This window comes from Fistularia commersonii, chromosome 2, assembly GCF_037954325.1.
Source record: "Fistularia commersonii isolate RoL2024-O1a breed Wild chromosome 2, RoL_Fcom_v1.0, whole genome shotgun sequence".
Classification (NCBI taxonomy): Eukaryota; Metazoa; Chordata; class Actinopteri; order Syngnathiformes; family Fistulariidae; genus Fistularia; species Fistularia commersonii.
The window spans coordinates 26,450,374-26,463,627 of NC_141285.1; the positions used below are offsets into that span (position 1 = coordinate 26,450,374).

Genomic DNA, 13,254 nt, shown 5'->3' on the forward strand with positions numbered 1-13,254 from the left:
GATTCTTTTTTGGATCCAATTGAACTGCTATTAATGTATAATAAAGGCTTTAAAAAACATCTCTCATCTTGCTAGAAGCTTCAGCTAAAATGTAGATGGTTCATTATTTGGAAAATTAAAAAAAAAAAAAAAAAAAAAAAAAATCACATTTCAGTGCCGCAATGAATATTTGGAAACTGAAAAAGTTTGTCGATAAGGTGCCGATCGGGTGCTTGTTAATGTCCAATAATCTATCAATATCATGTTTATCATGTGTTCATTAAAGTGTTTTTTCTCGGTTGTAACAGTCAATGCTGTCAATGGTGAAGTTAATACAAAAAGGTGCTTATTACTGTGTAATAACCTGTTAATAACACGTTTATTACACATGTATTACCATGCGTTGAGACTCAGAAACCACCTCCATTCTGACACCAGCATGTTGTTTTTAATTGGTTTGTCATACAGTACATTTGGCACGCAGCTGGAGGGAGGAGGGGAAAACCAAAATAAAAACAAAAACAAACCAGCGAGCGGTAAAATAAATTCACAAAGATTCACAAGGAAACGGCTACATTCTGCACGCATGTGTGTGTGTGTGTGTGTGTGTGTGTCCGGAGATCATCATCCAAAGCCTCGCAACCTCATTCCTCAAAGACAAGATCAGACAAGAAGCACAAGAAGACGAAAACGGGCCTCGGATTTTGCGTTGTCGTCGAGTTTCATTTGTTGCTAGGCAACCAGACCAACCGTCTTGTCTCCAGCCAATCAAATAAGAGGACTGGCGGTCAACCAGAAGGGTTCTCCCTGGTAACCGGTTATGGTCTGGATGAGGCGTTAGTTGGGAGTCAACCCGACTCTTAATGGCAGATCCAAAATGGCCGCCCGCGGGCGGGGGTCACCCTGGCAAATCAGCGGGTTTTGGGAAACCGGAGCCGGAATGGCGGCGGGGAGGTCCTGGGACAAACCAGTTCTGGTTCAAGTCACAAGGAGGAGACAAGAAGGTTCCGGGTTCTACTGGGTTGTGGTGTTTCTCAGTAGGCTAGCAGACCCGTTCACTTGAAACAAATGTGATTGACAGGTGACCCCGCCCAGGGTTAAGCCCCGCCTCCTGGTCCAAGGATGGTCAGGATCTGGTCCGGCCTCTTCATGCCCCTGCTTGATGGACAACCAGGATGGTCGCCTCCAACGCTTCGGAAGGAGACCGTTAGCGAAATGCTAACGAGAAACGTAAAGGGTATGTTGTGTCCGCGGCGTTCCCTAAACGCTACCGACGGATTTTTTTTTTTTTTTTTTTTTTTTTTTGCTATCAAGGTTCAGCCGATAATCTGCCGGCGTGAAAAGACAAAGAATTCAAAAAATAAAATGAAATATTGCACGTGGAACTTCGCTGAAGATGCTCGGATCCTTGAAAAGCTGGTTCAGGCTACATAGGGCGGCTAACAAGGGTCGGGCGGAGACTCACGTCAGGTTCCGATCCGCTAACTCGACGACGAAAGGATGCTAGCTCCTGGCTACGAACACACACGGGTCGCCAAGCTAAACGTATTCAGACAAATGCACGGAACTCCGGTATGTCTGGAGGACGGAAGAAAACAAAACAGCATCCTCTTTAGCATCCTCGGTTAGCATGTAAAGTTGCACCTCCAGCTTCTTCTCCGTTACGGTTGACTAGCAACGATAGCTCCCGTTGGATTAGCATACAACTGGTTTCCGTCAAATTTCGGCGGCAGAAGCTGGTATTACATCTGAAGGCTGAACTTCTGTGAAGCTCCTCACCACCTGGAGAAGGAAGAACCTGAACGCAGCGTGCAGACGTTCAGCCGGCAGAGGAGATACACATCAGCAGGAGAGGAGATACCGTTCCATGATAGCAAGTGTCCAAATTCTTCTGTCCTGATAAGCAAAGATGTTTTTTGAAAGGGAAACACCAAATCTACCTGAATTTACTGCCCACACAAACACACACACACACACACACACGCTTTTTAAAGCCCAAATGCTGGTGGTCATGGATATTCTTCACAAGCTAATAATTTGGGCGCTACACTGAAAAGGTCTCTCTTTTAAATGTCGCTAGGACGACTCAACCGGTGAAAACTCCCTACTGCAAGCTAACGTAGGCTATCTGGTTGGCGGCTAACGGCTCGATTATGCTAATGTTGCGGATGTAAACAGCTTCAAATGTCGTCAAACGTCACGGCCTCGCGCTTGTTTTACGTCGCCATGGTTGTTTAGCGGTACTTCCGCTTAAGGGCAGTGCAGAGTTCAGAGATCAACTCCCAAGTTCCCAAGTTCGGAAACTCAATTGCAAATACATGGCGGCATGTGGACGGGAGTTCTTCTCCATGTTGTCTTCTTCTTCTCTTGTTCGTTTCAGTGGTTGCTCTTGGGCATACCGTGCAACTCCGCCCTCCCACGACTCCAGGTGGTACTTTGGCTAGCCTTAGGCTACGCATCCGCTAGCTCTCCAAGAACGGACGGAAGGCTCCGGCCATATACCTAGTTAATGTCGGGCATAAATGACCCCGAAAGGTACCACTTGGTTCCAACGAGGGAGACGGAAATGAGACGGATCTTGGCAAGCGTTTGTCATGCATCTTGAAAAATGAGCTTACTTAGCGTTTTGTACTTCACGAGCACAAAATACAGACCCGCCGATTCCATCTGTGTTTCATCTTAGATCGCTTTGTTTCTAAGCATCGCTTCCTTTTTTTTTTTTTTTTTTTAAATACAACGATTGCCTTTTTTTGCCGATCACTTCCGTGTTTAGAGGAGGAAAAAGCATTCTGAGAAAAAGACACCATACGGCATGTTTTGCACAGGAATGGCTGTCTTAGCTTTTAGCAACGAACCATGCAAGCGCTCTCAAACCCTTCATCGTTGAACCCGGTTGGACCCGCCGCCTGGAAGGGGATTAAATCCCCCGACAGGCGTGACATCGGTGAACCTCGCAGGACGACTCGGTCCCGCACTTGCCGGGACTTGCAGTTTGATGGGATGTTCACGAAACGGACAAACGACGAGAGCACGGAAAGAGCTACAGATGGTGTATTATAACTCCTGGAGGGGTCCGGACAAAGTTCAGGAGGTCTGATCCCTTCACGTGGCCTAGAGGCGTGTTGTGTGTGATAGCGGCTAGGCCACCTTCTCGTCCCCAAAGTAGGAGAACCCTTTGAACTCTTCTTGGTTGATCTGCTTGACGAGGCTGTCCTCCACCGGCGTCAGCACGGGTTCTTCACGAGTAAAGTCCTGGTCGAAGTTGTTCACGTCCCTTTTGGTTTTCTGGAGTGGGAAGAACAAGAGAGGAGTCAAGGAGGGCTTCCTACCCTGCAATGGATTCTGGATTAAGTTGCAAGATGTTTGCGGAAATGGGAAAGGTGAGGTGACAGTTGAGGTTGTGACATAAAGGGATGAAACTTGAACCTTTGAATTTGTCTGTTTCCAGCTCCTTTACCAAGATGGTCCACGGTACACTGGGAACAAACAACAGCACTAACGCCGAGTGGAGTCACCCGATGAGGAACGGGTGCTTTTTGGGGAAAAAAAGGTCGGCATACCGACCGAGGCTTTTCAGAAGACAGAATTCTGCCCTTTACTGATGCCGAAACCCCAGGCCCTGTTTACAGGCTAATGTTTTCAGGTGAAAACGCGATGCTTCCATCCGTCTGTCTGCGCAACAATGGTGTTTACGGCACCGGAATGGAAACATTGGAAAATACCTCCATCTCCATGGAGACACTTTGAAAAGGAGTGTGCTCACCGAGGTGGCGGCTGGTTGTGGTATGGGTCTACCATAACATCAATGGCCAACTCCAGAGTACTCCAGAGTACTCCAGAGTACTCCGGAGTACTCTGGAGTACTCTGGAGTACCCCAGGGTACTCAGAGTACTCTGAAGTAGCCTGTGGTACTCTGGGGTACTTGGACTAACATGATTCCCAGTCTACCTTCTCTTGGAAATGTCTCTTCTTGTCACTCCAAGCAGTAACTCCCGCACATCGTGGGTCCGTACAAATACTCGATTGCCATTTGCCGTTTTTTTGCAGAGTATAAGGCGCACCACATTATAAGGCGCAATATCAATGAACGTGTCTATTTTCCTACATGAGGAGCATCATGTTACAAGACACATGATAAAACATACAGAATATAAAGCAAACCAAAACAGGTTAAGTGAACTGCGTACTGTTCTCTGATTGGTTGATGGTTGCCAGCGAAAGCAGACGTTGTCTGACGTTAAAACCCATATTGAACCAAGGACTGATTTTATAACAATGTCAACATTTTGACAAATTTTGACAGATTTTTTGAGCGCGGCGTGCCTAAAATGAGTTGGAGGTCAGTAAGCACAACAAGAATTCATACGATTTTTGCGATTTTAAGAGTGCCTTTTAGTGCGTAAAATACGGTATGCTGTCGCTCCTATGTTTGTTATGCCGCCTGGACCGGAAGTTTCCGGTACATACGCGCCTTTTTGCTTCGGTATAAAATCACGCCCCACCCACTGGCAGGTACACCACAGCACATCTGGTGTTTCCGAGGGTCTGGTGTGCACGAAGATAGTTTCCGAAATGTTGTAAAACAGAACGTTGTTGTGGATTCGGCAAATCCAGGACCTCCCTGTTTGTATCTTTCCACACACAAAGACCAGAACTACTTCTCAGGTCCAGAGGTGACCTTCGTGCTTCGGATTAACCGGAGATGTTTCAGATGTTTTTAAAAAAAGGAGAGAAAAATGCTGTCGGACGGAGTGTTTGAGATGGCAATCTGTGCTTCACAACGGTAACCGTCGAACGTGACAAGGAGCCTCAGGGCCGATCGTTTTAGGATCGGGATCGCTCACAATGCGTGGCTTGAAGGGCGGTCTGATCTTCCTCTTCTCCAGCAGAGTCCAGTCGATCTCCCTGAAGAACGGGTGCACCTTGATGGCTTCCTCCAGACCCTGAGCCACCACGCAGCCCAGACGCTTGTGAGGACTCTTCGTCATGAACTGAGGAGGAGAAGAGGGAGAAGGAGAGGAGATCTTAAGAGGCCGGGATTCAGTTGGAGGGAAGCAACAACAAGGAGGTCTGGAGATCAAACTCTGCCTCTGAGCCTGTGGGGAGGCACCTATCCGTCCAATTTCACATCAGGAGCAGTTATTCATTCATTGGGGCCTAGCTGTCATTGAGCATACAAGTCATCACAAGACCTACATGTGGAACCGTTGCCTGTGATTCAAACGTCTGCACAAGTAGGGTCTCCAATCAACCCCTTGCAGAGGTTTGGACTGCGGGACCCAGAGAACCCCATGCAGACACAGGGGAGAACATGGTAACTCCATGCAGAAACCCCTTGCTGTCGGTGTTTAACCGGAGGACCTTCTCGCCGTGAGGCAGAAGAACCAACCTCTGCGCCACCCGTGATGATATTGTTCAGGTTAGGACTGAGCGTGAACCGCCGACATTGTTGAAGGTAGTGAGACAGGGCTGGAGAATGCCGGCATGCTACTCTGACTCAGTGCTCAACAAGGAGGCATTGTGGAGTGAAGAGCCGCTCGTTATTGGCGTGGAATCGCGATTTCCAGCCGGAGCAGCGATGAGCGGTAACTTCTGGCGGCGCGAGCTGGTTTGAGAGCTATCGCCACGTACCGGCCAGTGATTTGTCCACTGACCGTGACTCGAAGCGAAGCGATCGGCGGGGCAGAGGTCGGTCGAACGGCGCCTTCTCCACATTCCGACTCCACGAAGCCACAAACTATAAAGAATTCGAAGAAGAAGACGCCTGGAGAGGCCGGAGGAGAAGCTTGTTTACCAAACATTGTTCGTTTCACCGGCGCACAGGCTTGCTATTTTGGTGGAAAAAACTCTCTGGGAGTACGGAGGGCGGAGAGGATCAGGAATGAGTCCACTGGAGGGACGGCACATGGTAGATGCTCTGGAGATAAAGTCAGACTTAGATGGTTTGGACGTGGATCTTGGTAGAGCACAAGTCAAACTCGAGGTCCGCGATCTTTGTGGACCCCATTCCCATCCCAATGGGTCAACCGGCTCACATTGGGAACCTCTTTCTCGTCACTCTTCGGCAGACCACTTCTACACCAAGACTTGTATGTCTCTCTCAACCTAATGACAATAAAAGCAGAGTTAGTATTTCTCACGTTTGTGTTTGTGATTCGACACCCGATGAGAAAAGGGTATCTAATGTGCCGGTAAGTCACGCGGACACATCGGGGTGAGAATATGTTGCTGATTTTTTCTCGAATTTACCGTATTTTTTGGACTATAAGTCGCAGTTTTTTTCATAGTTTTGCCGGGGGGTGCGATTTATGTGTGAAATAATTGAGCTCTCTTGCTCTGATGTGTGTGTGTGTCTTCCATATAACAGCAATCGTCACACACACACACGCCAACCAATCAAAATTCAGCGGGGGCGGGTCATTGAAAAAAGAAGCTACCTGCGACTTCTGTACCGATGAAAATGGATCATTTCAACAGTCGCGCTAACTTATACAAACAACTGAGAAGGGCTGAACAAAAAATGGAAAGAAGAAAATCATATTCTGCAGGTTACAAGCTGGAAGGAGTGAAATATGGAGCAGAAAACGGCGCAGAAAGAAAGTTTGAAGTTAGTGAGAAACTTGTAGGGAACTGGAGAAAAGCGGAGGTTACTCTTACTGAAGTGAAGAAAACTAAAAAAGCTAATCGCAGGCTAAAAGCTAGCTGGCCACGGCTAGAGGAACGACATGGAGAGGCTTGTCAACAGGAAAGTTGCGTCTTCACACCCAGATAGTTGCCAAGGAGATGAATAGAAATGACTTTGCGGGAGGATCTTCCTGGTGTTACCGCTTCATGCGACGCCATCGCCTCTCTATCAGAGCAAAGACGCCGTCCTGTCGGGATCCAGAAAGGCCGGAATAATTGGAACTACAAGTGACGACGACTCTGACGTAGCGACGTAGCGCTAGAAGAGGAAGCGGCGCGTTGTTTACCTTCGGAGTTGTTCAGAAGTGACACAGAAGAAGAAGATTTTGTTGGATTTAGTGATTAAGAGTGACACAGATTGTTTGGTTGTAGCATGTGCTATATGCTAACGTTATTTAAATGACTCTTACCGTAATATGTTACGTTAGCATAGCCTAGCAGGCACGTTCTCAGTTCATTGTTTATGCGTCATATAGGCTATACGTGTTCAGCCTGTTGTTCTCTATTCTATTTTTATTTCATATTGTCTTTCAAGATGAAACATCTTTTCCCGGTGTTGGATTTTATTAAATAAATTTCCCCCCCAAAATGCGACTTATACTCCAGTGCGACTTATACATGTTTTTTTTTTTGTTCTTTATTTTGCATTTTTGGCCGGTGCGACTTATAATCCGGGGCGACATATCGTCCGAAAAATCCAGTACTGTTGTTTTATGTTTTATCACGTTTGGACTAGAGAGCATCAGAAAGCGCAAAACCGAGCTGGACTATTTTCTTGCTACCACAAAGCGGGTTTTTCAGATAAGATCAACTTTATTGATCCCCATCGGGGAAATTCCTCTGTCACAGCAGCCTAATGCCGAAAAATTAGAAAAAGGTCAACATGTCCAACAAGTTTGGGTTTGACACCCTTGTGGTGGAGGGAAGCTGAGGTCCAGAGGTTTGGAGGACGCTTGTTCCAGCATTAGAGGACTTCCAAACCGGAGCGCAAGAAGCCAAGGAGCCTTTTGGACGAAATGTCGCACCGACTTGCCGAGCTTCAGCGCCGCACCGTAAACCGAGCCTCCATCGGAGGTCAGAGGTCGAACCCGTTAGTTTTTTTAGGCTACAAGGCACTCCGGCTAAATACCTCTCGGGCGTCATACTTTTGAACCCCGGCCAAGATAAGGGCCAGATCCGCAGCTTTGCCTGGCACGTAAAACACCGCCCGCAACTTGAGGGTTGAGTGAAGCTCTAAACACGCCGCTGTTACTAATGTCAAAACACACAACGCCACTGTTTTGCCCACACACACCGGCAGCTTTCCTAGAGGTGTAACATCACCACAGTTCACCTTTGTCCCCATTTGCAGAACTAGGGGAACGACGAGTTCGAACGAAGAAGGCGACTTCTACGAGATACTTCATCCCCAAACTCCAAATCTGTACTTGCAGAGTCAGGGAACTTGTATGCCTTCCCTTGTTTTTCACACTTGTTCCTCTTGGGTACATGTATGCAATCAAGAAGTGCACTTGTCGAGGTATGTTTTCTGGGGACGGTTCCATAAAGCTGCAGCTGAACGTGGATCTTCTACGCCAGTGTTTCCCAACCGCTGTGCCATCAGGTGTGCCGTGGAAAAGTGCCCACTTTCACCTGATTGGTCCGAAAATTATTTATCCAACGCAAATAATGTGTCTTCCTATGTCTATGAGGGCAGCGTGTCCATCAGATGGTAGTGAATTAACCTGTGCATCTGTGTGTCAGAGGGATTAGTGACGCTTTGCGTGATACATTTTTAAAATAAAAAGTACCGTCATTTCTGGACTATTGGGCGCGCCTCAGTATAAGACGCACCGGCTAAACCAGGGGTCGGCAACCCTTAACACCCAAAGAGCCATTTGGACCCGGTTTCCTCGGAAAAGAAAACACCGGGAGCCGCAATTACTTTTTGACGTCTAAAATAAAGGTACCGCTGTATATATTGCTTTTTATTACCTTTACACTTTGTGTAAACAAGTGTGTTGCTTCTGAAATTCACAAAGTATTACAGAGAAAATTAAATTTTATTGATGTCATGAACTCATTTTGAGCTTTGGGCTTTCAGAGCGTTTAGCAGAGCCTTGACCTGAATTTTAAAAATAAATTGGGAAAAAAAATCACTGTGTCAGTAAACAATAAAAAATAAATATTTGCAAAATATCTTCATAAATATTTATTTTACCTGGTTTATGGGACTTCTGCTCGGGACTTTACCGGCCGGCGGGTACACCGGCTTCCGCGAGTGGGACGTTATTTTGAGCGGCGAAAAATAATAAATATAATTTTATTTAATATTTCAAGATCACAATAATCTTCCAACTTAGAACTAAAAGTTAAAAAAAAAAGGAATTAACACAAATGAAATACAGTTCAATTAAATATTTATAATTTATTTTCCCAAGCCCCCGGGCTAGCCGATCGCTATCTTTAGCTTCCTCCTGCGCGCTAAAATCGTCAAAGTCGTCTTCTTCGGTGTCGGAGTTGAACGGACTCAGAATTTCCCGGTCATTTCATCGGTCCGATATGACGAGGATAAATGTTTTAGCGGCCTGAAGCTCGTTAGCGTCCCCCATCCAAAAAAGTCCATACATTAGCCGCATCGTTGTTTACGTGAAAAAAGCTTATCGTCCGGAAATGACGGTACTTGTATCTGCGTAAACAAACAGGCGGCGTCGTTGAAAACTACCGAGACGAGCGAGAAAGCAGCGAAAGCTGCGACGAAGTTGCTGAAAGTTGCCAGAAAGAACCCGTGATCGGCAAAATCCGTGACGTAGAAACCCTTTTTTTTTTTTTTTTTTTTTTACAATTATTATACAATTAAATACTCTATTATACATCGCTGCTGTCGTCCTTATGTTTTTTTCTTCCTTCTTTATGGAACCAACGGAAGATTTATTCATTCCGTAATGCCGACCTACAGCCGCATAGCTTTTAGCTTCCCTTAGCATGTCCAGAAGTTTAGCTTTATCCGCGATTGATAGCATCTTCCGCTAACTTTTGGGTCCTTTTGTTTTATTTTGTTTTGTTTTGTCAACATTATGGGTTTTAGAGAAACTCGAAATCGCGAGAGAATTTGCACGTACGTCATGTAAATTTGGCAAGCTGTTTTACGTACGTGTACATATTAAACTGCGACGTTATTGACGCACAGGTAGAGAAGAAGCGGAGTGACTTTTTAGCCAATCAGAATGCAGAACACAATGCAGAAGAATGTAGAAGAAATGCTCGGCTCTGGCGTTGATAAAGAAATAGCCCGAGTTCTGTCAAATAATACAATTTTCAGACATATTGATGACGTGTCGTCAGAAATTGCAAAAAAGTGTTCTGGAAAAGTTGTGAAATTTGCATCGCAACTTGACGAATCTACAGATATTAGATATATTAGATTTCACACTAAGTCAATTGAGACGACGGTTTCATTCTAACTCCTTAAAAAATGTTTTTGACATATTTTTCGAATGCAAAATATGTGCCGTGGCTCAACAAAGGTTGGGAAACACTGATCTACACGTCGCCGCCGTGCTGATGACATCATCTTTCCATCCGGCCTCTTTCTTCTTCTTAATTCTAGAGTTTCCCGTGAGCGAAGTGGCCACTTTACACCCAAAGAGCCGTTTGGACCCGGTTTCCTCGGGAAAGAAAACACCGGGAGCCGCAATTCATTCTTTCAGCCTCTCATTCACGCGTCACATCCGGACATTCATTCATCGGAAGTCAAAATACAGAAAACTATTCATTCATTTGCCTATCAGAGACGTAAAACATTCACTCGTTCATTCAGTCATTCATTCACACGTCATCCGGAGACATGAAAGATTCGTTCGTTTGAATTCAAAACAGACCGAAAGTATTCGCTCGCTCGTTCACGTTTCATCTGGAGACACGCAAACATTCACTCGTTCATTCAATTTCAAAATAGACAAATTTGTATTCACTCATTTATTCACATATATCACACAACCGTTCACCCTCTCATTCACACGTCATATGGGGACATCATCCGTCCTCGCTGTGAAATTTGTCATTTCATTGACGTACAGTGCAGCAAGTCGGACATCTCACCTAGCAACCTAGCGAGCTACCTGTTTATCCTCTAATTTATTTCTTTTAAACTTCAGAAAGGGGATTAAAATGAGTGGAGGAGCAGGACCAATTCCCATTTCCTAACGTCCGCCGGACACTGACCGCTTTAAGGATGGACACTGCTTCCTTGCTGAGCCACACCGGGTAGAGGACGTCGTCGTGAAGGATGGACTCGAAGAGGTCGTCTTCGTTGTCGGCCTCGAAGGGCGGCTGTCCGGCCATCATCTCGTACATCAGAACCCCCAGAGCCCACCAGTCCACCGACGGGCCATAATCCAGCTCTTGGAGGATCTTGGTAGAAGAAAAACAAAGCGTGAAGGTCAAACTAAGACAACTGTGGAGTTCGTCTGAGCTGCTTTTTACTTCTGGTTCTGCATAAAGTCAAGTAGGTACCCAAACTTGTATGCTCGTGTATGTCTTTCTGAAACGTCACCTCGGGGGCGATGTAGTCCGGCGTCCCGCAGAAGGTGGTGGTGGTGGCGCCGTTGAGGATGCCCTCCTTGCACATCCCGAAGTCCGCCAGCTTGCAGTGGCCCTCGGCGTCCAGCAGGATGTTGTCCAGCTTCAAGTCTCTGGAAGAAGGGGTGGGCGACTGAGGAAGGGAGTTCAGGCAAAACACTCTTTGCGTATTTGGGGAAACGTCCTTATCAAGTTGCGACGTCTGTCAAAGGGGTTTTGGATTCGGGTTCCGGGCGGCCGTCAGCAAATAAAAACACTTGCGCGACAGTAATAAATCTTGGCAGCGGTGGAGGTGGAGGTGTTTCCTCAGGAAATAACCTGCTGGATTTTTGGGGCAGGTCTGGGCACAGAGATTTCCCCCTCCAGCTTCCCGTAACTCCCAGCTTTTTATTGTTCTCAATCGATGTATCGAGACTCGGGAATTATTTAATGTGTGCGGTTGCTGTCTTTTTATGAGGGGGATCAAAAACATTTGCATCGAGGCGGCCGAATCAGTAAAATCATAAAACTAAGTCCAAATTTTTTCCTTTATTTTAGTGTAAAGGAGGTTGACAGGTAAATAATAAAAATCTTTATATGTCGTTAAATGTTCCTCTAAAAAAATACATGAGGAATTAAGATTAAAAATGAATATTAAAAAAAGGACTTGATGAAAAATATTGTTGAGCTAAAAGAGAAAATATTGTCTCGTTGGGAAAATTTGAGAATTTATGAGGGAAGTTTTGATTTTTACAAGGGTATTTTTTAAATCAATCTTTTTTAATTTTGCTCTTTTTTTTTTTGCTATTGTTTTTGTGGTTTTTATAGAAATAAGAAAAGATCGTTTTAACTATGTCACTAGATGTTTTTCCATCAATAAAAATAATTTTGTTTTCAAATTTTGAAGCCAAAAACAATACATAGCAAAATTACTTTTTTATTTTTTCCTTGCCCGAAATTTGTTGTATAAAACCCCCGAGAAAAAACAAAATATTCCTCCGAGGGTTCGACTCCAGGTTGTTTTTTTTTTTGTTTTCATCCCACAACAACAACACACAAAAAAAAGACGATAAAATCCAGATTAATTAATCCTAAGAATTTCACAAAAAGCCAGGCTTTATCCGAACGTGCGATGAACGCGCCTCATTAAAGAATTTGGAAAAAAAAAAAACAAAAAAAAAAAACACAAAATTGACAAATCACACACACACACACACACACACAGATGGTTGTGGAAAATAAAAAATAAAAAAGAAGGGGAAAGTCAACAACACACAAAAAAAAAAAAACGATAAAATCCAGATTAATTAATCCTAAGAATTTCACAAAAAAGCCAGGCTTTATCCGAACGTGCGATGAACGCGCCTCATTAAAGAGTTTGGCAGGAAAAAAAAAAAAAAAAACATAAAATTGACAAATCACACACACACACACACACACACAGATGGTTGTGGAAAAAAAAAAAAAAAAAGAAGGGGAAAGTCGGGCGGAGGTGAAAGAGGGCAAATCTCCCAGATAAGAGGGTGGCACTGAGAGACGGCGGTGAATGCAGCCGCTCCGGGTTTGATGGTTGATTGCTAGAAAAATGTCAACATCTCCTCTCGGCAGCCGCCGCGGCCATTTGGCCCGCGGTGTTTTCGCAAAACACAGCAACCCCCACTCGGCGTGAAGGCGGCGGCGGCGGCGGCGGGTGGTGCGGTGTTTCTCAAGTCATGAGCTTATGCAACCGTTCTGTTTTGCGATGAGAAAGAAAGAAAAAAAATAAATAAAGCGATTAATCCCATTTGAAGGCTGCTGTAATTGGCTGCTGAAAGGTTTTTTTTTTTTTGTTTTGTTTTATTCCCCCCCCCCCCCCCCGGCCAATCACGCGAAGGGGCTGCAGACGGCTAAATGAGGAAATTAACGTTATTATCATTATCGTCTATTGTTACGCGCCGTTCCTTCGGCGGAGGGTTCAAGCGTCGGCCGACGGAGAGTTCGCTCTTAAAGTTTGTTTGGGTTTATTTAGAAGCGAAAGGGGATAATAATAAATCATTCATTCATTCGGTTAT

The 13,254-nt window shown here is 45.2% G+C and overlaps 1 protein-coding gene across 1 annotated transcript in view; it reads right to left on the bottom strand.

Moving 5' to 3' along the window:
* Positions 1-405: 405 nt before the first annotated feature.
* Positions 406-13,254, bottom strand: part of LOC147236877 (protein kinase C epsilon type-like) — a 73,012-nt gene continuing 60,163 nt past the window's right edge. Inside the window, exons 12-15 of the mRNA XM_086175200.1 lie at positions 11,199-11,337; positions 10,868-11,056; positions 4,825-4,971; positions 406-3,264 (exon numbers count right to left, since the gene is read on the bottom strand). Of these exons, the coding sequence (XP_086031326.1) occupies positions 3,118-3,264; positions 4,825-4,971; positions 10,868-11,056; positions 11,199-11,337 (622 nt within the window). The 3' untranslated portion in view covers positions 406-3,117. The remainder of the gene's footprint in view (positions 3,265-4,824; positions 4,972-10,867; positions 11,057-11,198; positions 11,338-13,254) is intronic.